The following is a 24,952-nucleotide window of genomic DNA, read 5'->3' on the forward strand; positions in this document are numbered from 1 at the left end:
GTGGTCCAGAAGAGGCGGCGGCGGCGGCGGCGGCGGCGGCGGTGGCGGTGGCAGCGGCGCTTGTGGTGGTGGCTGCGGTAGCTGAGTGAACTGAAGCATTGGCAAGCTCATCTTTGGCGATCTTGGCCCTGGCTTCGGCTCATGGCACCGAGAAGCATCCATCGTAAGGTAGCTGGGGCTAGCTCCCTGAAGCGGGCGGCAGGGGAGGCGCCCGGACGGGAAGGGCCTGCGCCGCCTCAGGCCTCACCGGGCCGCGGCCTCACTCGCTCGTCCCGCTCGAGGCCTGGCGTGCGCCTGGTGCCGGGCTGCGCGTCTGCTTCCCTATCCCACCTGTTGGGAAGAGCAGGCCTGGGTTCGCGTCTTGGGCGGCTTCTCGCTTTAGGACTACAGCGGGGCGGGAGCCTCTGCCTGGATTTGCGAACCCATTAACTGCTGAGGCTGAATCCCGTTTCCCTAGAGCTGAGGGCCAGAGCGTTTGCCATTGCAAAACTGTAGGCAAGAGGGTTTTTTTCTTTTTTCGGAGGGGGATACGGGGGCTCGTGGTGGTGGTGGGAGGCGACGTGGACGCTTGGAAAAACATTCTAGAAGAATCTTTTTAATAACAATCTCCTTATATAGATTTTTACCTTTCATGTTCAGTAGCCCGCACTGTCTTTTAGTAAATACTAGTCGGCGGTCACAATATTGTTTCAGGTATTAGTAGTAATGTAGTAAATAATTGGTAATGTATTAGTAACGATGCAGTAATACTAATGTAGCTTTATGCCAATTCAAATGCCCGCTTTTGGGTTGGTATTGATATGGCCTTCAGTTCAAGAACTTAACACTAGAAAACTAATCTAACATATTCAGAAATACTTAAAAGTTTTCAGCTGCTAGAAAGGGTAATGCTAGGAATATATGCTTCATACAAGAAAATTCGAAGCTAAGGGTGGGGCTGATGGCAGTCTTTTAGGTCGTTTGAGAGAAATAAACAACAGCTGTTAAATTCCTTACTCTTCTCAAGGTTATAATCTCATTCTAGAGTTAAACACTGTTACTCTGTGTTACTCATGTACGCTGGAGCTGTGCATTACTCGTGTACATGAGTACAGGAGTACTCTACTCTTGAGGCTTGGCAGCTAGTGCCTTTACCTACAGAGCCGTCTGGCAAACCCCAGAATTTTTTAAAGACTCAATACTTAGTCCTATCTGTATCTTATAGTTGAATTGAGGATAAAAAGATTTTGAATACCCTTATAAATGTTTTGTTGTTGTTTTTTTTTAATTTCAAGGAGGAGCAGAATTGTCTGTTACGGGTTAAGCATTCTGTGTAAGACATAATCTCTGAAGATTATGGAGACATTGTAAATACATAAGTAAGGTTCAATTTCTGGGACATAATTGCTTAAAATGAGGAAACAAGTTCTGTCTGTGAACATCCCACTTAGTCTTTAAAAACCAGTTGCCAAAACCACTTGTTGTAATAACCCCCTTTACAGCCTAGGTATTCGGATGACTCATCCGTGTCTGAGACATGGAGTGGTTGCAGATTGGAAAGCTAGCTAGCTAACTAATGACTTACTTGACTTATGGTAATGAACAGTGATATATAGTGTATTATATGCCTCATGGGCATAGGAGGCATGTAAAGCATCAGGGAAAAAAGTATTAGAGGTCAGATGTACCGTGTTTAATGAGTTTCATGTTAAGTCATCTAGAATGCCTTTTAATTTTTAAAGCAGCATACTGATTGTTAGGCAAGTGTTTAATAGACCCTAAATAAAAATAAATGTTAATTTTCACTATAGAGGAACTGTGTTTCCATGTAATACATACTTAGTTTTCTACCTCACATACTTGCGTCTGCCATCCCCCTATGATAATTTTATAAGAAGATGTCATAGCATAAGAAAAGTATCCATTAATGTGGTGAATTGTGGAAAGGAAGAGTTTTGTTAGTCTGAGGATTAGCACATTGCCAAGACTCACACAGGAAATGTGTGCGGACCTCCTGAAAGGGTGGTAAGGAATAGAACTGTAAAATCAATATGTTCAGAAAATTAAGTTAGGACTGGAGGTGTCGTTTGTTCAACTGTTTCTAGGAACACAACATTGAGCAAAACAGTTTTTTTCACCCTAAATCTCTTAATATAGAAAGAATTATTTATCTGCATCCATAGTATAGCATTGCATATTTTATTTTTTTGCTGCACCCCAAATAGAAGCTGTATATATTAATTGAATTGTGTGTGTATATCTCAGCACATGCCTGTAAAGTGTGTATCTACTCCTTTTTAATTTTAAACCTTTTTCTTCTGTGTGTGTATGTGTCTGTGGTGTTATGTGTATTGTCAGTGCAAGTGGGTATGGAGGTTAGAAGTGTGGATGGAGTTGCTGCCAGTGAACACCCAACCATGAGAACAGTGGATGCTATAAACAACTGAGGCATCTCTCTAGTCCCAGTACAGTGTCTTCTATATGGCTCAGTCTGCCGTTATGTAACCCAGGCTAGTCTTCCGGGTTACTGAGATTAGAGTTGAGTGTGTTTTTCAATCAGGGCCTTTGTTTGTTTCAACATATGTATGTATCTTCCAAAGACTGATGTTATTAGAGGCTTGTAACACCATACCTGCCTGACTTGGATGTTTTCTGGTTTTGTTTTTCTACTTTAAGAAATGAGAAGAAGCTAGCTGGAAGTAGACTTTAGTTTGAATAAAACATTGATGTTCAGAAGATGATAATTATTCTAATAGTTATTCTAATAATTATTCTAATGTGAATGAAGAGAAAAATTGTCAAATATTTATGTGTATAAATATTTTTGCTTGTATGTTTGTTCACCACAATTGTGTTAGTGCCTGAAAAAAATCAGAGGAGGGTGTTAGGTGCCCTGGAATTAGAGTTACAGGTGGTGCTAAGCCACCATGTGAGTGCTGGGAACCAAGTTCATATTCTCTGGAAGAGAAGCCTTTGCTCTTAACTGCTAAGCCATCAAGAAAGAAATGCATTTTTAAAGATTTTTGCGAGCATTCCTGCACTTCGGTGACCTTGGGGGCCAGAAAAGGTATCAACTTCAGGTTGCAGTTACAGGTGGTTGTGAGCCACTCAACTTGGGTACTGGGAACTGAACCACTTCTCCTTTGGAAAAAAGGCAAGCAGAGCATTCTTAACTGCTGAGTCATCTCTCAAAACCAGAAAGGGAGATACTTTTATAACGAGGTATAAAAATGTATGGTTGTTTTATAGGTAAAGTTAGATTAAATAACAAAGTTGATTAAATGATGAGACTAGTTCTGTTGGCCTCTTCCATTATCAAAATAGCATGCAATGTTTTAGTGTGGGTGACTAAGGACTCTGGCATTACTCATCATTTGGTGAATTTTGTGTATGCTGGGCCTCTAGATAGTTATATTTTGGCAGACCTTGCTCTTGCATTTCAAAAACTTGTAAGTTTTGCTGTGTATAGTAGCACACATCTTTAACCCCTGCTCTAGAGAAGCTGAGGCAAGGGTATTCAAATTCAAGGTGAGTTCCAGGTTAGCTCCAGCAACACAGCAGTACAGGAATACAGTGAAACACTGTTTCAAAGCAGAGGGGCTGGGAGTAGTTTGTAATCTTGTAGGTTGTGCTCAGAAGAATAGGACGGAATTGTGCTGGAAGTGTATCATTAGCAATAACCTAATTAATTTGAAGAGTTGTAATAGTTTTTAGGAAGTGATGTTTAAATTGTCCAAGAAGGCATACGATGAAAGGAGAGATACGGGTTCTAAAAACTGTCCTCTGACCTTGACGTGCATATATATGAATAAATACACGTGATAACTTTTAAGAATCTTCTGTTTTTAAATTGGATTGTTTTAATATTTTGGTGTTAGCTGTATTGACTATCAGCCCCTTATTAGATATTGGACATCTAATATTTTATCCCATTCTAGCTTGTCCTTTAACTTTGTTGATGGTTTTGTTGTTTTATTTTTTAAAGGAGTGCGTAGGTATCTAAGATTAACTTTGAATTTATGATCTTTCTTCTTGAGCCTCCAGAGTGCCAGTGTACTGGGACACTCATTTGTCCTTTCTTTAAAAGGCATTCTTTTGTTTGATAGTAGTTAATTGACACATTAGAGTGTATTAGAATTACTTGGGGAACTGGAGAGAGAGTTCTAGGGGACCTTGGCCTCTTCTGGGTTCAGTTTCTAGCACCCAAATTGTGTGACTCACAACCACCTGCAACTCCAACTTCAAGGAATCTGATGCCTTCTGGACTCCATTGGCACCTGTACACAACCCCTCCCCATAATTAAAAAGTCAAATTTGTAGAAATTCCACTAGTTTGTGCTAAATTATTTCCCTAGCAAAATTGATATGAATGCTGTAGTGTTTTGGTTTATCTGTAATTGATTAATTAAATTAGGGTAGAATTATATCATTTGATTATTTTAGAGAAAAGGGAATTCCTTGCTATTTTTTATATTTCTTTTTCTAGCTTCATGACAGTGTTTGTAGAAATCTAGGCTTTGCTGTAATTTATAGAGACATTTTAAAGTTTTAGTGCCCCCACAAAAGTCAATGAATAAGATATTTCAAAGAGACTTTCTAGTTTCTCAGTTCAGTAATCCTTTCTCACCTCAGTGATCCTGTAGTCTAGAATAGTGCCAATAAAATTGTACTTTAACTATTTTCTTTACTCAACAGAAGAAAAAGTTACTCACATGAGCTGGAGAGATGATTAAGAGTGCTTGCTGCTGGGGTTGGGGATTTGGCTCAGTGGTAGAGCGCTTGCCTAACAACCGCAAGGCCCTGGGTACGGTTCCAGCTCCGAAAAGAAAAAAGAAGAAAAAAAAAAAGAGTGCTTGCTGCTCTTGTAAAGGAACCAGGTTCCGTTCATAGCACCCATGTTGAGTAGCTCACAGTCGTAACTAAAGTTTCAGGATATTGGGTGCCCTCTGTGGGCACACACATACACTCAGGCACACACCATTGTGAAAATATGGTCAAATACTGACCAGAACTTTTGGATCAAAATGAAAAACCCAGATCTGGGGTTATGCTCGATATAACCCCAGTTACATGATATGGAAGTTGTATGATATCCTGTATACAAGAGTCACCTATCTACTATATCCCTTTTATGTTGTATTTACTTATAAACTACTTTGTTTAAAGCAGCAGTGTACCTAATTCCATTTAGGGGATTAGGAGGCTATAAATGTTATAGTTCTGGGAAGTTTTTGCTTTTCTGATTTTAAAAAGAACAGTATTGACTGTGTATGTCATTTTCTTCCTGGTGAATTTCTTTAAACAACTTTTGTCTATGGAGTAGTCTGTAGGGATTAGCCAAGGAAATTAATGACAATTGCAAACCTTCAACTTAATGGTTCTCAACCCTCCTAACTCTATGACCTTTTAATACAGTTCCTCATATTGTGGTGACCCCATCCCCACCCCCTCCCTGTAATAACTGAATTTTTGCTACTATTAGAAATTGCAATATAAATATCTGTAGTGTGTGCTAGGTGACCCTTTGGGAGGGACTGTTTGACCTGCCTAAAGGGGTCGAGTCCCACAGGTTGAGAACCACAGTGTTAACATGCTGCCAACTTTATATCACATAAGCAAATACAATAAGAGTGAATAAATATCTTCTAAGAGTGTCCAGTCTTTGGTCTCTAGGATCATATGTGTCTACAGATAGCTATAAATGCAATCTAGCACAAAATAGATTTTCTCAAAACATTGTTTGATTTGAATTTGGGGATAGATAGTTAGGTATTAATTCATTTCCAGAGTTCTAAAGCATTATCTTTGTAGGTGATAATGATATGTTACAATATCAAAAGGTTGGGCACACCTGAACTATTATCAGGTGTGTTGGACCTTGTGGTACATACTTGCAATATCAAGTATTTGGAAGACTAAGACAGGAGGGTTGGTAGTTATTATCAATAGAATTTCTATTCTTTGTAGATAGATAAATCAATAAAATATACTAATTTTTCTATCTGTTTTTAGTAGGCAGTCAGGGCTTTAAATAAAATGTGGAGCTGGAGAGATGGGTCATTGTTTGAGCTCTCACAGAAGAGCCAGATTCAGTTCCTGACTCCTTGTGGTTGCTCACAACTATTTGTAATTCCAGTTCCAGGGAATCAGCATTGATTTCTGACCTTCGGTACTAGGCATGCACATGGTATACACAAATGCCTCAGGCACATTAAACAAAACAAAACAAAACAAAAAAAATAAACACATCTAAAGAAAAGGGTGTTTGTTCATGACAAATAAGTTTACTAGCATTTGGAAACTTTCTCTTTTGTATATGTGTGTGTGTGTGTGTTTTTCTGCAGATCATTAACTGAAGACCAAATAAATAGCTATGCAAAATTCCCACATGGATGAGTACAGGAACTCTGATAATGGCAGCACAGGCAACAGTTCAGAGGTAGTGATAGAGCATCCAGATTTTAGTACTGAGATTATGAACGTTACGGAGATGGAGCAGTCGCCTGATGCCTCTCCCAGCGCACATGTATCTACAGAAGAAAACGAAATGGCAAATGCTGTGGACCTTCCAGTGACAGAAACAGAAGGAAACTTCCCTCCAGAGTTTGAAAAATTTTGGAAAACAGTAGAAACGAATCCTCAGGATTTTACAGGATGGGTATATTTGCTTCAGTATGTAGAACAGGAGGTTAGTAACTGTTTAAATGGTGTATGTAAGAATTACAGAATAATCCAGTAGTATCAATTCAGACCTTTCTGGGTGTAATTAAAGTTAATCTCTCAAATAATCTTCAGTTTAAGTTCACTGATACTGGAAGCATATATTTTAGTTTTGAAATTTAAATACCATTTATGTATTGTGCAAAGTCCAAGGACACAATGCAGAGTATAGTGTAATAATTGAAGTTTATGTGGAGGTTATTCAGAATTGGTAAAGGTTACCTTGGGCATGTGGGAGTGTAGTTCAATGAGGTAGAGCAAACTGGCCTGGCACCAGTGAGAGCCTGGGCTTCACCACCTTTCCAGGGGAAGGGAAGGTTACTCTGCTATTTGAAAAAACTAGTATTTCTTCCTTCTCTGATAAAAGCTTAAGATGCTTAAACATATTGTTTTATTTTTATCAGAATCACTTGATGGCTGCCAGAAAAGCATTTGACAAATTTTTCATACATTACCCGTATTGCTATGGTTACTGGAAAAAGTATGCAGACCTTGAAAAGCGACATGACAACATTAAACAATCAGATGAGGTGCGTATATCAATGAATACAGTTTTCTCTGTTAGGTACTGTAAGCCAATTAATAACAAAACAGACTTTCTTTTTCTGGCTGGCAGTACCTACCATTTATGGTCAAACTTTTTTTATAGGGTATTTTATTTGCATTTGTCACTATTGTGGCATTTGTAGCTAATATTTTCTCTCTTTGTTGGCAGGTGCGTTAAACTTCTACAGTTTGTCAAGCTTTGCAGTGCAAGCCTCTGTATTACACTGCAGCTTAACAAGTAGGGCAGGGCTTTTCTCTCACATTTATTTCTCATTTTCCAAACAATATAGTTGGTTTGCTAGTCACATTTGCTACGTCTTATTGCATTTTTGGTCAGACGCTGTCATTGATGCTCTAATGGGTCTGTGCCCTATGGTCTGTAACCCAAAGCCTGCCCACACAACCCGGTCAGAATGCAGGGACTGCTGCGCTTTGAAGATCAAGACTCTGCACGTGGGGATCAGAACATTGCCATGTTCTATCCAACCTCCACCCAAATGGTAATGGTAGATTATTTAAACAAAATTCCAGTAATTAGTATTTCTAAGGTTCACCGGATAACACAGTGTTGCCTCTCTTTTAATAAATAATTAAAAATTTGAGGTACAGTTTATTGTTTTCTTCTTAGGTTTATCGACGGGGGCTTCAGGCAATACCTCTTAGTGTTGATCTTTGGATACATTATATAAACTTCTTAAAAGAAACATTGGACCCTGGTGATCCTGAGACAAACAGTACAATAAGAGGGTATGTTATATATTTGATACTTAATGTATCTTAAGACTTATATAAGTATGTAGGTGTTGATAAGAGAACTATTCATGAATGTTTCTTCTCCTGCTTGTAGCTGTTTCTGTTCTGCTCTATGTCCTCAATGTTGTCATCTCATTCTGCCATACAATACTTGGATTTCCTCATCACCATGGTTCTAGAAAATGTCTTTACCTTATTCCTAGATTTCAGGTTTTGTTTATAGGAGTTTGTTAGATCCTTTTTCTTACTTTATGCCCACCTTGTAGAAATATATAACCAATAGCTTCTTCATAGAGGGTCCTTGAAATAAAAAATATTTAAAAACCATTTACATTTTTGTTGGAGAAATCATATTGCTGATCTAAGGCTTACACTAAGCAATTTCTTCAGAGGAGGAACATCTGATTTGCCTGATGAATATAAACCTGAGTTCTGAAGTCTTACAGCTGGCCAAAAATCCCACGCTAGATGAAGCAGACCTTTATCTAGCCATTCTTTCTTCACTGTGTTTCTTTCACCAACTTTTCTCAGTGGCTGGTAATTCTCTGCATTCACTAAAATTGCTCCAGGGTAGTAACATCTTTAATATACAAACATGCAGGTGCATGCACACTCATACTTGGACACTTTATCTTCCTATAGTAAACATTTCTTCTAGTATTACTATGTCCTTAAACTTTTTTTGGTGAGTTACTATTCACAAATGGAGAGGACCCAAGTTTAGTTTCTAGCACTCACATCAGGTGGCTTACAAACCACGTGTCCAAATCCAGGACATCGAGTAATCCAGTCTGATCTCTGCTTTATTCATGCAGACATACATAACACACATAAATAAAGATATTTTAAAATAAAAGCAAACAAACTTTGTTTAGTGTCTTTTTATTATAGTTTTTTTCTTAATGTATCAAAATATTCAGCTTGTCAGCGATGATGCCAGATAACTAATCCTGGCAGTATGGATTACTTCCAGATTATTAATCTGGAAGTATGGGCAGACAGATCCCTGTCAATTTGGAATAGGCCTGGTCTATACAGTGAGTTCCAGGCCAGCCAGGGCTACATAATGGGACCTGTCTTTAAAAATTAAGTTATTGGGTTCTGAGTTTTGTGTATCTTTTGCCAAGGGCAGGGAGGGGGAAAATATGTGTGTGTGTGTGTGTGTGTGTGTGTGTGTGTGTGTGTGTATTGTATTTTTAATTTAAAAAATTATTTGATGGATGTGATTGATTTGCCTGCGTGTCTATCTATGCAACATGTGAGTGAGTGTCTGGTGTCTGAAGGCCATAAAGCAATGTTAGATCCAGATCCAGATCCAGCTAGAGTCAGAGGTGATTGAGCCTCCTTGTGGGTGCTGAGATTCTGGGTTCTTTAGAAGAGTAGGCTGTGCATGTCCTTCCCTTTGTTAAATAGTCTTTGTGTGTTGATTTAAAATGCCTTCTTTATGTACATTAAATTATTACATCTTTGTTTTCTCTTAGGCACTAATTTTTTTTTTTAAGATTTATGATTTTACTTTGTGTGAATAAATGCTTACCTGTGTATATGTAAGTGTGGTATGTCTCTACCAGGTACCCAGGAAAACTATAATGTCTCTTATGATATTTTCAAGAAATGCTTATTTTTTACCTCATTACCCTTTTATAAAAACACTTGTAGTATTTAATAGTAGATAAAAATCAAATTTGAATTTTCTGTCCTTCCTAAATTAGAACTTTTTGATTATATTAACATTGTATGATAATTTAGGAAGTGTGGTCTGTTGGGTGAGAGATCCTTGGTTTTGGGGCGGGGGGTGTTTGTTTAACTTGAATTTTTGTAATATTTTACAATATTATGACACAGGTCAGTGAACTTGTGGAAATCAATTCTCTTCTACCACGTGAGTCTGGGGGTTTGAATAGGCCCTCGGGCTTTCTGGCCAGTGATAGGACTTACTGGGCTAGTTTGCTGGCCTGTGGTTGGTTCCTTCCTTCCTTCCTTCCTTCCTTCCTTCCTTCCTTCCTTCCTTTCAATTTTATTTATTTAATGTATGAGTGTTCTGCTACATATATATCTGCCTGCCTGAAGAGGGCATCAGATCACCCTTAGCTGGTTGTGGTTGCTAGAAATTGAACTCATGACCTGGGGAAGAGCAGCCAGTGCCTTTAACCACTGAGTCATTTCACCAGCCCCTGTGGTTGATTTTTTAAGGTTCTTGTTTTGAAACTGTACTGATGGTTTTTTTGTTTTTAGTTATTATGTAGTGTGTGAGAGTTCACCTGTGTGTGTGTATGTGTGTGGAGTCCCAGAGTTAACTTTTTCGGTATTTTCCTCAGTCAATACATTATTCACTGAAGTTGAACTCTTGGTTGAATCCAGAGCTTGCCACTTGGGTTATCCCAGCCAGCTAGTTTGCTCTGTGGATCCGTGTCTCCCTCCTTTCCTAGTGCCAGACCGTCATGCCCATCACTTAGTATTTACAAGGATTCTGGGAATTTAAATTCCCATTCTCACATGTATGAATTTGCACTTGACTTGCTGAGCCATCTCTCCAGTCCTGAAGTTGAAATTAGATAATAACCTAAAACACTTGCTTCCACAGTGAGCTGTTGTATTTGAAAGGTGCTTTGGACCTTTGTATATTCGCATTATTTATGACAGTTTGAGTTCCTTGTTAGAGTTATTTTTGCCAGCGTATTTCGTGAATTGAGGTACAGTTGTCCGTAAATTTGTTCTCTGTACTAAAGGAGTGTCTACATATTCCTCTTCTGTGACTTATGAAAGTTTTACATTGTAATTATATAGAAGATAAACTGCACTTGTCTTTTCCCTTTGTGTTTTTACTTATTCTTTCCATCAACTGTTTTATGATTCTATTTTTTAATTCTGTTTGCCTAGGAAGCAACTAAATATAACTTTGATTTTAGTATTGCTTTTTAAATTTAGAAATAATATTTAAAGGTGATTTTATTTGGAAAGATGACTTAAAAGCAATTTAATTTTTCAGAACTTTTGAGCATGCTGTTCTAGCTGCAGGAACGGATTTTCGATCTGACAAATTATGGGAAATGTATATAAACTGGGAGAATGAACAGGGAAATCTGAGAGAAGTTACAGCTGTATACGATCGTATTCTTGGTATTCCAACCCAGCTGTACAGTCATCATTTTCAGAGGTATGTTGAAAGGTCTTCGAAATATCTTTAGGTACTAAATTCCCAATATTAAGTATTAAGTTTATTTCAAAATATTATATGAGCTCTTATTAAACTTTCTAGAGAATCAAATTTTATGTCTTAAATTTTAGATTTTCTTTGTATCTTGTGAAATGTTTAATGATTTAATAGTTTTATATGGAAAATTTTCCTTGTTCATTTTATATATATGTGAGGTACTTCAGAGCAATGAAGAAATGAGAAAATAGAGTTTAATGAATGATTATTTGTTTTTTGTTTTCTATTTTTATTAAATTGGGTAATGATTATTTGTAAATACTAAATTTATATGGTACTTGGTGGTTATTAAGTGCTATATATATATTTTATTTTTTAAGATATTTTATTTTTTAAGGTTTTTTTAAGCTTCTGTGTTTCCCACGCTGGCTTAGGATCTTTAATCCTCTGCCTCAGCATCACAAGTTCTAAAATTATAGACATACAGCTTATCATGTCTGACTTTTTTTTTAACTACTTAATGATTTACAAAATGTACATTCCTAATGTGCATAAACATATCCAGAACAACAAAGATTGCAGCTTTTCCTTACTGTCTTTATTAATTCTTCAAATTATTAAGAATCATTCTATTTAAATTTTACTCCATGATTTTCTGGTTATAAGTTATATAAATAACTTCCAAGGTAATTGTAACTATTAAAAGAACTCTGTGCCATGGTTTCCATGTGTAGTTTTGGTTTTGTTTTCCTTCTGAGGTTTGATCTTGATAGGGAGGTAAGTAGGTCGAAATGGCTGGAATCCACTGTGTGGCACTGTGTGCCGTGACCTTGCATCTTTTCCTCCCTGTGCTTCCTGAGTGCTGTGGTTGCAGGTGTGCACCATGCTCAGCTGCAAGGTATCTCATTGCAAAGAACCCAGAAAGTCTGAATCAGCGTGAGGTCGTGTCTTCGCTATTTTTTTTAAAACTTCGTAGTGTACATGTATATAACATATGTACTTTGTTTTGGGTTGTTTTCTTTTGAGACTGTTTCAGGTGACCCCAGTTGGCTTTGAACTCATGATTCTCCAGTCTCCACCTTCTTAGTGCTGAGATTTCATGTGTGTATGTACTACCATACCCTGCTATTTTGTATTCTTGTAATTGTTATAAGTAATGTTGTATATTCAAGAAAATTTTAAATGCTATTCTGAATTTCAAAAGTAGATTAATGAAAATTTATAAACTACTGTATATACATCAATATGCTAGAAATAGAAGTTATAGATTTGTTAGAAATAGGAACTAGGAAGAACTAGGAAATAGGAAGAAGAAAAAGAAACATCGTAGGGTCGGTATTCTGTTTCTGTTATTGATGAGCTAGAACGGGCAGACAGGTTTCTAGTACATAATGACCTAGGTACCCACTTGCTGAAATAAATTGCCAACATTAAGTCGTGGTACTTGGAAAAACTTGATAAGTATGCACACCGCACAAGTGAAGGTCAGAGACAGGGCATTTTTATAGACCACGGTGATGTTTAGATTACAAGACCTTTATTCAGGAAATGATAGCTTTCTATCACTATAACCATTGCTTTTTTAAAGTTTATGTTTTTTGAGAGTTTCGTACATTGTATTTTGATATATTTACTCCTTTATTCCTACCCTTCCCAAATTGTGTTTGTGTGTGTGTTTTCTTTTTTTTATTTAAAATTTTTTTTTACCTATACACTTTACATCCTGCTCACTGCCCATATTCCCGGTATACTTGGAATATGAGGCAGCCACACTTAAAGAAAACTGACTCTTCCCTAGAAACCATTAACTGTCAGTAGTTCTTTGGGGATGGTGTTCATGAGCTCTTCTGCCTCCCATTGTGACAGCAATTTTAAAGGTGCCATGATCACTTGGTTCTTCCTTTAGTGCCTGAGTGAAGCAGAACATACTAGTGGGAAGCAGGAGCTGGCCAGAGCTGCTCATTTCATCGTTTCCTGGAAACAGAAAGGGGAATCCCTGGGAATGAGATAATACCTTTTAGATAGTCACCATTTGTGAATTCTGTGTTCTCAAGTCTTTTTATTTACCATTGAGTCCTTGCAAGTCTTTGAGATTTTTTTTGTTTGTGGCTTGGGATAGTGATGTGTGCACATGAGTAGAGTTGTCTTATCTATTGAGTCCAAGAGAGACTGTCAGATCTCTTGGAATCATGGGTGCTGGGAACTGAACTCTGGTGTGCTGTGACAGTGGTGCGTGCCTGCTGTTAGCTAGTGAGTCCTCTTTCTAGCCCTCCAGATCTTTTTTAAAATTAGTATTCTGTTTGATTTATTTTATTTATTTCTGAAACATCATTTTCTGTATAGCCCTGGCTGTCCTGGAACTCACTCTGTAGGCTATGATGGCCTTGAACTCAGCGATCCATCTAATTCTGTCTCCCAAGTGCTGGGATCTGCTAGGTGTTTCAGCATGAATACCTGTGTCCTGGCAGGATGGGTCAGTGGCTCTATGGTTTTAATTCTAAGTCTTTTGACCTGGGTTCAGTCTTTGGTAACTACATTGTGAAAAGAGAAATCTCACTGTCACAAATTGCTGCCCCCTCCAAAATAAGTAAGTGTAATATTTTTGTTCTTTGTGTTGTATGAATATTTGATCTACACCCACCCACCCACCCACACACACACACACACACACACACACACACACACACACACACACACATTCCTCTCTGTCTGTCTATGTGTTTGCATGTGTGCATGCGCGTGTGTTCATGAGTGCACGAGTGCACACATGATGTGTGCTTGGTGCCTATAGAGTCAATAAAAAAGTGTCAGATCCCTGGAACTGAGTTACAGACAGTTGTGAACTGCCCTGTGGGTGGTGGGAAATGAAATTGGGTCCAGTGCAACAACAGCAAGTGTTCTTAATTCCTGAGTCATCTTTCTAGCTCAAGAAATGTAATATTTTGTTTGGTTATTTGGTTGGTTGGGTTTTGCTTTTTCTTAAGACAAGGTCTCATTGTGTAGCCCTGGCTGGCCTGGGTATCGATCTGTGGACCAGGCTAGCTTTGAATTCAAAGAGATCTGAGTGTGTGTCTCTGCTTCTTGTACTGAGATTAAATACATGCCCTACCACACCCAGCATTGTTTTTTTTTTTAATTATTTGCATATTGGTGGGAACTTGTATATGTTTTTGTCAGGGATTAAAAGGCTGAAGTCTTGTGTTTTTCTGTCTTTCAGAAGTTTTTATTTTATGTGTGAGTATTTTGCCTACATGTGCATCTAGCCTCACATATGGTTATGTTATCTATGAAACTGGAGTTACAGTTAGGATGCTGGAAGTCAAAACCAGGTCCTCTGAAAGAGTAAACAGCCAGTGTTCTTCTCCAGCCTGTTTTTGTTTCTCTCGATCACTCTTTACCTTACTGCTTGAGATAGGGTCTCACGCCGACTTGGAGCTGGAATCCAGCAAGGAATCCTGTCATCTACCTTCCCAATACTAGAATGCCTCTGCCTCTCCAGTGTTGGCATTAAAAGCATGTGTCACCACCACATTCTGCTTACATCTCTTTATTTTTCTTAAATTATTTCTAATAACATTGGAGGAAGAGAATTAAATGACTAGAAGTTGAAAGACCCTTTATGCAGGAGAAAATAAGATCATAAAGATGTATTTAGAAAATAGAATCAATAGGATCTGTTATCCTATGGAATGTGAATGATAAGGTAACTGGGAAAGCTAGGACACATTACTTGGTGGTAGGGAGAGGGCTGTCATTTCATAGCTTGTCTCAGGTATATGATGAGTTCTAGGCAGTATTCCTTTAACCTCAGCACTGGGGATTAGAGACAGGCAGATCACTGAGTTCCAAGCCAGGCAGGACTAGAAAATGAGACCTTGTCTTGAAAAACAAACAAGCCCAACAAATAAACAAACAAACAAATATAGTATAGGAGATTCCATATTAAAATCAAGATCAAAAAATAGTATAGCTCCTTTTTATAGTTAAAATTTTGTGTTTACAAAAAAAATAAAGGTATGGGCATGGTGTCATGGACCTTTAATCCCAGCATAGGGTGAGGTGTAGAGACTGGTGGGTCTCTGTTAAATTTGAGGCCAGATTGATCTACAAAGTGAGTCCAGAGCAGCCAGGGCTCTGTTTCACAGAGAAACCTTGTTTCAGTTTAAAAACAAAAATTAATTACTTAATTAGACAGATAACATTTTATTGAAAATATGTTAGCTGGATGTAGCAGTATATCACTTATAATCTATAATGCAAATACAAAGATCTTGAGTTTTAGGCTAGTGTCAGCTAGTAAGTCAGTGTCTGAAAAGACAATGTTTTATACATTAGGTAAAACTGATTTACATTCATATATATAAAATGACATGTTCTTTTTCTGTAGACTATTGGCAGCTGGATATAGTAATCTGTAATTTTACAGCTTTGGGCTTCTGTTTTAGTTTTTCGTTTTGTTACTATAGTAATTATTTCAAGCTCTGTTAATGACTTTAGCCATTATATAAAAAGTATATAAAAAGTATGAGAATAAAAGAATTCTTGGAAACATAGGGTTAAGGTCTGTAGTAATGGGGATCCAAAAGAGCTCAAGCAGCAATCAGAGAGATCTGGAGGAAAACCAAGAAAGTGGCACCTCATAAACCAAGCACTGAAGACAATTCTAAAAGTAAGAAGATACGGTTAGCAGACTCGAGTGCTGAAGATAGAGACTGTACTGAAGAAAAAATTATACTTTGCATGTATCGTAATTGGTGACCTTAAGCTAATATCATTGGATTGTTAATGGATGAAGGAGTAAGTAATTAATAGGTGATCACTTTAGAATTTTAATATGAACTAGCTATGTTTCATTTAAATTTGAGAAATATGTTCTGTTTTATAGATAGACTAAGATTTTAAGAAGAGAAATAGAGCTGGAATTAGATGTCTTCTACATTCCATTACGAAGACAGTGGAAAATACAACATATATAGATTAAAAAAAAAGTTATTTTATCAAGTGGTAGGATTTTACTGCAGAAAAAGAGAAATATTATATTCTGACTGGTTTCTCGGTTGATTTGAAGGAATAATGTGCAGGAGGTATCTGACAAGTGGTTTTTAATTCTTTCTTTAGATTTAAAGAACATGTGCAAAATAACTTGCCTAGAGATCTTTTAACTGGTGAACAGTTTATTCAGTTGAGAAGGGAATTAGCTTCTGTAAATGGACACAATGGTGATGACGGACCTCCTGGTGATGACCTTCCATCAGGAATTGAAGACATAACTGATCCAGCAAAGGTAACCCTCTTAATCACATAGTCAGTGGATAAGAAACTAGGTAGCAATATGAAAGGGTTATAAGGTCTGGACATTTAGATCAATACTTTTGAGTATGAATGTCAAGGAGAAAGTTTTACCATGAGACACCTGGCAGTAACTTAGTCTAGAAAAAGTATGTACTTTGATTGTAATCTACTGTTCCTATATAAGAAATTGGCTTTTTAAAGTTGTGTTATAAATCATTTTTAAAGCGGTATGGTGGCACACACCATTAATGCCAGCATTTGGAAGGCAGAGTCAATTGGGTCTTCAGTAGATCAGGACAGCCTGGTCTCCATAATGTGTTGCAGGGTAGTCAGTGCTATATATACAGAGACCCTGTCACAAAATAAAATAAAACAAACAAAATTATATTTAAAGTGATAACATATAGCAATTAAATACTCTCCCTACTGAAGAATCAAAGAATGTGTGCTGTTGATAATTTTAAGTATGTAATTTATAAAATTTAATTTATTTTTCTTTTTTTCCAAGCTAATTACTGAAATAGAAAACATGAGACATAGAATCATTGAAATTCATCAAGAAATGTTTAATTATAATGAGCATGAAGTTAGTAAGAGGTGGACATTTGAAGAAGGTGTAAGTGTTTTGTTCTATAATAGTCTTTAAAATATAAAAATAAGATTTTTTTTCCTTATAGTAGTGGCACCATTGTGAATTTTTCTGTCTGTATTAGTAATAATTCAAAGTGTGTATCTCAGTTGTGTTTTAACATTTTCCATGACCAGTTTTAGAATCTTACTGCATTTTTATTTCAAGTGCAAGATTCCTGATTAATATGAATACCTTTAAAAATCAACTTTATTGAGTTAAATCTTGTGGACAATAAAACAGCAGCTGTTTGAAGGGCTGGGGTCCAGTTTATAGACTGCTTGACCAACATACATGAATCCCTGAGTTTGGTCCCAGCACCACTATTGACCAGGTTGGGTGCCAAGTCTTATAATCTTAGCACTTGGAAGCCAGAGGAAAACAGGTTGAAAAGCCTTTTTTGAGAGTCCTCTTTAGTTACAGAGTAAACTCCATGTCAGCCTGTGCCACAGTAGACCTCATTTGACACATGAAGGTAGTGCACCCAACTGTCTGTTACAGGGGAATGATGTTGTCTTATGAATTTGACTATTTCCTGACTGTAAGGTATACTTCACATGGCAGATTATCCGCGTATTTGAAGTGTGCATTTCATTAGTTCATAGATACATACTGCCGTCAGCATAGTTGACTGACTTCTTGTCACGTTTCTTCTTCAGTTCTTATAAACCCACTTACTCACCTGCAGCTTAGCTTCCTCAGCCCCAATCTTAAGGCTCGATGTAACTTGTTTTTTGTATGTTATCCTTTCATGGGCTAGCCTATCAGTAGATTTATATGTCTGTTGTGGCTGGCTGTAAAATAGTTTTAATAAATAAACAATATGGTTTACCATAGTAATAAAAATAAGGACTTTAAAAGACCAGCATGGTCTACATAATAAGTTTCAGGATAGCCAGGACTATGTACAGGCCTAATCTTAAGGACACACACTTCAAAATATTTAGCAATGGGTTTTAAAATATTTTATTTGTATTTAAAAATTATTTCAGTGTAGGGAAAGGCCAGGGTGCTGAGGTGAGAGTGGGTGGGTGGGAGTGGAACATCTTCATAAAAGCAGCGGGAGAGGGGATGGGAGGGGGGAATAATATTTGAACATAAATACATAAAATATCCAAGAAAAAATTATTTCATTATATTTCAAATATTTTGATTTTGGCTTACTTTTCTTGCCATTCAATAATATTTTTACAGATTAAAAGACCTTATTTTCATGTGAAACCACTGGAAAAGGCTCAGCTAAAAAACTGGAAAGAATACTTAGAATTTGAAATTGAAAATGGGACTCATGAAAGAGTCGTGGTTCTCTTTGAAAGATGTGTCATATCTTGTGCCCTCTATGAGGAGTTTTGGATTAAGGTAAGAAAACTATATAGTGTGTTTAACTTGAATACATTATAACATTGATCTAGTGACTAACCTTTTTTGTACTTCTGTTGAATGTTGTTCATATAACTATATCTGTTGCATTAGGAGATGGTCTGCTTGCAACCAGATTTGACTGCTGCATATGCCAACCTCGTTGCCTCTCTTCGTCCTTCCTTACAGAAACTAGTCTAGTGGTTCAATAAAGGTGCTGAATGGGTTTAAAAATAGAATTTTATCGTTCTGTCACATATTTAATCCATCACGTGTTCAACTGTAAATTATTCAGTATTTCCTGTTTTTTGTATGTAGTATGCCAAGTACATGGAAAACCATAGCATTGAAGGAGTGAGGCATGTCTTCAGCAGAGCTTGTACTGTTCATCTCCCAAAGAAGCCCATGGCACACATGCTTTGGGCAGCTTTTGAGGAACAACAGGGTAAGGAAAAGAATGTTCAATTGATTTATTTTAATTAGTTTATGTATTTACTTTATGTGAATGGATGTTTTGCCTGCCAGATACCAGTAGAGGGCTGGGAATTTCAGGGACTGCATTAAACAGATGGTTGAGGGTGCTGAGAAGTCAACCTGGGTCCTCGCCAACAGCAGCCAGTGCTCCTAACTGCTGAATCTTAAAATCTTATTCTAGTTTCTCTTGATGTTTTAGCACTTTGTGTCAGGATGGAGTTACAGGAATTGAGGACTAAGGGAGGTATAAAGAAGATTTTGGCAATTCTTTAAGAGCTTTATTGTTTCTTTAACAGTTCAGCCTTGCCATATCCTAAGAGCAGCTGTAGACAGTAGGAAATATGTAAGCATGGGTATTTACTCCCCACCCCAAGCTAGATTTAGACTGCAGACTAATGTTTTTCAGTGCTTGACATATTCTATTTCAGAAATTTTAACAAAAGTATAAATATATAATTACTATTTTAGGGAATATTAATGAAGCCAGGATTATCTTGAGAACGTTTGAAGAATGTGTTCTAGGATTGGCAATGGTTCGATTGCGAAGAGTTAGTTTAGAACGACGGCATGGAAATATGGAAGAAGCTGAACATTTGCTTCAAGACGCTATAAAGAATGCCAAATCAAATAATGAGTCATCATTTTATGCTATCAAACTAGCCCGACATCTTTTCAAAATACAGAAAAACCTTCCAAAATCAAGAAAGGTACTTTTGGAAGCAATCGAAAAAGATAAGGTATACATATTTTTTAACAATATCTTTCATAAAAAGCTATTACTTTTTCCCTTTGGCAACTGTGATGAAAGATTTGGTCTATACAGTAATATATTTATTACTAATGAGGACAACAGTCCCTCTAAACTGATGTTGCCATTATTAATATTTTTTCTTTCTTTGGATTTAAAGTGTGAGAAATTTTTTAAAGTTGTAAATATTGTTTTTGTAATTAACTTTCAGAAATCATAGAAACTTGATGATTGTTGAATAGGATAAATGGCCTGGGAGCATCATTTATGAACAAAAGCAAAACAGTAGTAGCAAAGCAATATGGTGATAGTCATCTTGCAAGCGGTTCCTTTAGTATAACAGGGAATAAACCCTAGTGGAACTGTCTTATTTTTAGGATTGTGTTGTTTGGGCTGTTGTTTTTCTCAGTGTAACCAACCCTGCCTGTCCTGGGCTTGTTTTGTAGACCAGGCTGTCTGCAAATGCACAGAGATCCACCTGCCTCTCACTCCTGCCTGCTGGCATTAAAGGCTTGTGCTGCCACATGAGGCTCATGTTGTAGATTTTAAACTGTTGATGATACAAGTTTATAATTAAATATTTATAGTCACAGTTAGAGGTGTAGTATATAACTAGCATAGGATATTGGGCTTTAATTGATTAGAACGTAAGAGCACACTCTCACACTATAGAAAATGATAGGTGGTATCCTAACCTATCAGTATTGCTGTAAAGAGGCATGAGGATCTGACCAAGTAACAGACTACTTATGCACTGTACTCGGCACCCAGCACCGCAGGGCAGGAAACACTTCCTGAAGAATATATTTTACTTCGCTACATATACACTTAAAACAGATATGAGTATATTAAATATTTATGCTTTAATCAAAATCTTATAGGAACATTATTAATTGATACTGCTTTTTACTCAGGAAAACACAAAGTTATACCTCAATTTACTTGAAATGGAATACAGTTGTGACCTCAAGCAAAATGAAGAAAATATCCTCAATTGCTTTGACAAAGCCATACATGGTTCATTGCCTATTAAAATGAGAATTACATTTTCTCAAAGAAAAGTGGAATTCCTTGAAGATTTTGGCTCAGATGTTAATAAGTAAGATCTTAAATCCATCTTTTTATAGAACATGAGCATTGCTATTTTATGATGAGAATTTGATGATTGTTATACATTAAGTTTATTTTTAAAAATTTCCGGTATGTATGTGTGCATATGTTCCAAGATGTATGTAAGGTCAGAAAAGAGCTTCCCTGAGTTTTTTCTCCATTTGCATAGGTTTTAGGGAACAGACTCAAGTAACCAGGATTTCTCATGCTTTATGTGCTGAACTGCCTTATTGAACCTAATGCTAAATTTAAGTGTTTGGGTACTTTACCCTCAGAAACATGTGGAGGTAATTTAGTTTTGTAAATGTGTGTATAGGATATAAGCTTTATCATCCCTTCAAACTATTTTCCTGTTTTAAATCAATTTTGAGTGTGAATATGCCCTGGTGTGCCTGTGGAGATCAAAAGACAATTGTAGTAGTTCGTTCTCTCCTTCCTCCCTGAGGGCCCCACAGAAGGAGAAGTGAGATAAAGATTGAACTATGAGACACACATGAAGGTCGGTAGGTCGGTCAGTAGGATGGCTGTAGTAGATGTAAAGTTCAGTGGTGGGGTACTTATCTGTCATGTACAAGGCCCTGATTCATTGCTCAGAAACATGCACAGAGCTAGGATAGGACTAATCTGGAATAGAAATGCCGTCATATCTCAAGTTTGAATAATGTGATCGCATAGATCTTGCCTGGTGGCCTTTTCCTACTAAATCATAAAAAAGCTGAAAGTTAAGGGTGATGTAAGGATAGGTGTAGATCTAAGCTTACAATTTAAATTTGATAACCCTGAAAATAGAAATATAGCCAAGAACATTGATTGGTAAAGTTTGGGTTGCTGTAATATATTCCAGTGCCAAATAGGCATGCACCTTTGCCAGCTGATTTAGAATAATTTCCATGGAAACTGCACTAAACTTGTGTATTTATGTATGTGTGTATGTTTTCAGCTTAACATAGCAGCTAGTATTTTGTTTCTCGAAACCTTGGGCAGTATTTTATATTTGTGTAGTACAGATTTCATTGCCATTTAATTCATTCATATACTTTTGCTTTAGTAGCTCAGCTATCCAAATATTCAAGTTATGTATTTGAGGATGAAATAAGACCGTTTTATAGTTTCCGTTCCTTACTACTTGGTATGTTATATAGTCGGTGTCTTCTGTTTTTACACTGAACGTGTACAGAAGAAATGATTTTATGTAATGCGATAGCTTTTAGTTGGGATGGTACCATTCTACAATGCAATTGATCTGTATGGATCAAAATAGATTTGTCATGCTTTCTAGAAGAGGTAGCCTCATTAAGTTCCTACTGGATTCTGCTGGAGAGGACAGACAGTGATGGGAAATACATGTTAACAGCAACATGTGCATGACTGGAATAGTATGTAAAGTAGTCTAACTATGGAAGCCAAGGCCTTGTACATGGTAGTAAGTGCTTTATTCACAGACCCATTGAACCTACTTCTACAGAACAAAGAATTTTGTTTTTTAAATTGTAGCCCTAGTTGGCTATCTGCTCTCTGAGAGCTAGGGTTAATGGCATGAATATCACACCTGGCCAGAACTAGGATCTCGATTGTATTTTGCCTTCAAAGTTCAGAGCTTCTGCCATCAACAGTAAACTCTTAGAACTGGCATCTACAAACTTAAATGAACTATTATTTTAATTTGGTAGTAATGGCCAAATTATTGGTTCAATGAAAAGATACTATATAGGCCCTTGAATATATTTAGGTGTAGTCAAGATATCAGGACTAAGATTTAAATCTTAGAAGATAAGACAAAGAGCCCACTTAGAGATTTATATAGCTGGTTTCTCATATGGAAATAACTTAAAAATTAAACATCCCAAAGGATTTTTTTTTTCTTCCCCCCTCAGGCTTCTGAATGCATATGATGAACATCAAACACTTCTAAAAGAACAGGACACTTTAAAAAGGAAAGCTGAAAATGGGTACGTAACTTCTTGGTTAGTAAAGGATACTTAAGAGAGAATATTTCAATATGAAAAAGCCTTTTAAAATACATACTGGAGTGTCATCTCTGTGTTGTGATAATGTATACTTTTTTATGGTTTAAAAAAAAAAATCAATGGTTTATCAGAAGTAAGTATCAAGGCCACCTTCAGCCTGCTACTCCCTAAGGTCCAAATCAGAGTTGGAATGCTATTAGGAGTTGGGTCACTGACCCTAAAGTTGAGGGCATATTTAGGGAAAGCCTTATAGTTAGAATGACACTGACCCTAAAGTTGAGGGCATATTTAGGGAAAGCCTTATTGTTAGAATGACAGTTCAAGGCAATCTGGTGGCAATCACAGTGGGGTGCTGTTGCTACAGAGAATTGGAATAACTGTGTGCTGCTGAAAAGTTAGTTCATCTACAGCATAACTGCTTAGGCTATATCTGCTTATGCAGAGACATGAATATTGTATAGACAATCTGATTTTTATGTATTAAGAATTAAAAATGTACACTACTGTGCCTGACTTACAAGTCATTTTTAAACATCAAAGACAAATGCAACAACAGTAGGTTATAATCCAGACCTCAGGCCTGTTTGCCACTTCTGGCATAAAGACTGGAGCATGTAATTTTACAGCAAGCAGTTACCCTCTGTAAATGGAGAGTTGTAGAGATTTATGGAGAGTAAGAAGGCTAAAAAGGACCCATGTGGAAAGGGGTTTCATTATTTCAGAAGAATCTGAAATCTAGTACATGGAATTGTAGGCTGCTGTTGGTCCTTTGAGGACAGGGATCAGTCAGTCTCTTCTATGCTCTAGGCAGCTAAACTGGGTATCAACTCATGAATGTATTAGATCAATGGTTGGTGAAGTTCTTAGGATGGAAAAATTTCAGAGATTGTTCTGTAAAGGTTAAACTGAGCTTAGGTTTCAGTCTGTTTACAATTTGTCTTTCTTTAAGTACCCTTGCTCCCAAAAGATGATTGGAAACATGACTGAAACATGTATATGCATTGTGTAATCATTTAGATAAGTTCATATATGTGGGAATTTTGAGTTTCTATTTTTACCTTTTATATATAGCTCAGAAGAACCAGAAGAAAAGAAAGCACACACAGAAGATATATCATCAGCACAGATCATCGATGGGGATTTACAGGCAAATCAAGCTGCATATAATTACAGTGCCTGGTATCAGGTAAGTCACAGCATTCATTCTTTACAGTAGGTTCTATATGGTCTATTTTCTTTTATGAGTGAGTGCTGTATTTCATCAGTACTATTATCTAGTTTTATATGTGGATAATAACTGTGATTCCATATGGTAACATATTTGTTTTTATCTTTTCAGTACAATTATCAGAATCCCTGGAATTACGGACAGTATTATCCTCCACCTCCAACCTGAAGGGAATACGTAAATTTCAGATGGCTTATATAAGATAATGTGGAACTATTTTTTTTGAAGGATGTAAAACATAGTATAAGCTTGTTGTATTTGATAATTTGTCTTCCCAGTTTCTGTGTAACATTTATTTAGTTAATAGCAGGAAATGTCAATTAATAGTGTATCATAGAAATTTTCCTACCATTTTTAAAATTTACTTTTTATTGAAGAACTATTTTTTTTATTTTTATTTTTTATTTTATTGTATCTTTTTGCATTAAATGGTCTAGAATTCTTTTGCAGCTCATGCAGGAGATTTGTAGCCTTAACTGTAGGGGGAAAACTGACTGTAAATCATGTCAGTTAAAAAAGATTTTTTGGGGGAAAAAAAAGGGCTGGTTATTGAGAATCTTGCCTCCTATAAAAACAGACTTTTGAAAAATTGACTTTTAACCTTAAACCCCAAGGTTATGTATATGTTTTGATTATACTGGGGAATTTGGCTCTAACTGCAGGATAGATGAACTGTTGACATGCACTGCCTTTGACTAGATAATAATGGAGAAAGTGTAATGTCAGCTTCCCCTTAAGAAATGAAATATCAAAGTGTTTTAGAGTTTGTATCTAGAATATTCATGTAAAACTTATGAGCAAGCTTTCATTTTGATCAAATTTACCATTTTTGTAATAAAAATTAAGACTCATGCAGCAATTGTTCATGAATTCATTTGGGGGAGGTACACAAAATGGAGATTAACATTTTCTTCTTACACGAATGCTTTAGTTGTTTGGTTTTGTTTCAAGTCCTGTGCCTTTTAACTTTCACCATAAAGTATTATTTTTTACA

The 24,952-nt window shown here is 36.7% G+C and overlaps 1 protein-coding gene and 1 non-coding gene across 6 annotated transcripts; both read left to right on the forward strand.

Moving 5' to 3' along the window:
• Prpf39 (pre-mRNA processing factor 39) lies at window positions 1-24,813 on the forward strand. 5 transcript variants are annotated; one of them, XM_032907834.1, is made up of 14 exons: window positions 1-168; window positions 6,324-6,667; window positions 7,104-7,229; window positions 7,874-7,992; window positions 10,988-11,155; window positions 16,271-16,436; window positions 16,953-17,060; window positions 18,267-18,431; window positions 18,750-18,876; window positions 19,374-19,642; window positions 20,568-20,752; window positions 22,638-22,712; window positions 23,802-23,916; window positions 24,070-24,813. In XM_032907834.1, exons 2-14 carry the CDS (start codon window positions 6,353-6,355, stop codon window positions 24,124-24,126), a joined length of 1,995 nt encoding a protein of 664 aa, XP_032763725.1. In that variant the 5' UTR covers window positions 1-168; window positions 6,324-6,352; the 3' UTR covers window positions 24,127-24,813. The 5 variants fall into 5 exon arrangements, with proteins under 5 accessions (XP_032763725.1, XP_032763726.1, XP_032763727.1 ...); XM_032907835.1 differs by having other exon boundaries at window positions 38-168; window positions 7,104-7,745; XM_032907836.1 differs by lacking the exon at window positions 1-168 and adding an exon at window positions 7,415-7,745 and having other exon boundaries at window positions 6,458-6,667.
• On the forward strand, window positions 19,696-19,780 carry LOC116906488. Its single transcript, XR_004388731.1, has one exon. It is a non-coding gene; the product is annotated as a small nucleolar RNA SNORD127 (small nucleolar RNA).
• Window positions 24,814-24,952: the final 139 nt, after the last annotated feature.

Source organism: Rattus rattus, chromosome 7 (genome assembly GCF_011064425.1).
Source record: "Rattus rattus isolate New Zealand chromosome 7, Rrattus_CSIRO_v1, whole genome shotgun sequence".
NCBI lineage: Eukaryota > Metazoa > Chordata > Mammalia > Rodentia > Muridae > Rattus > Rattus rattus.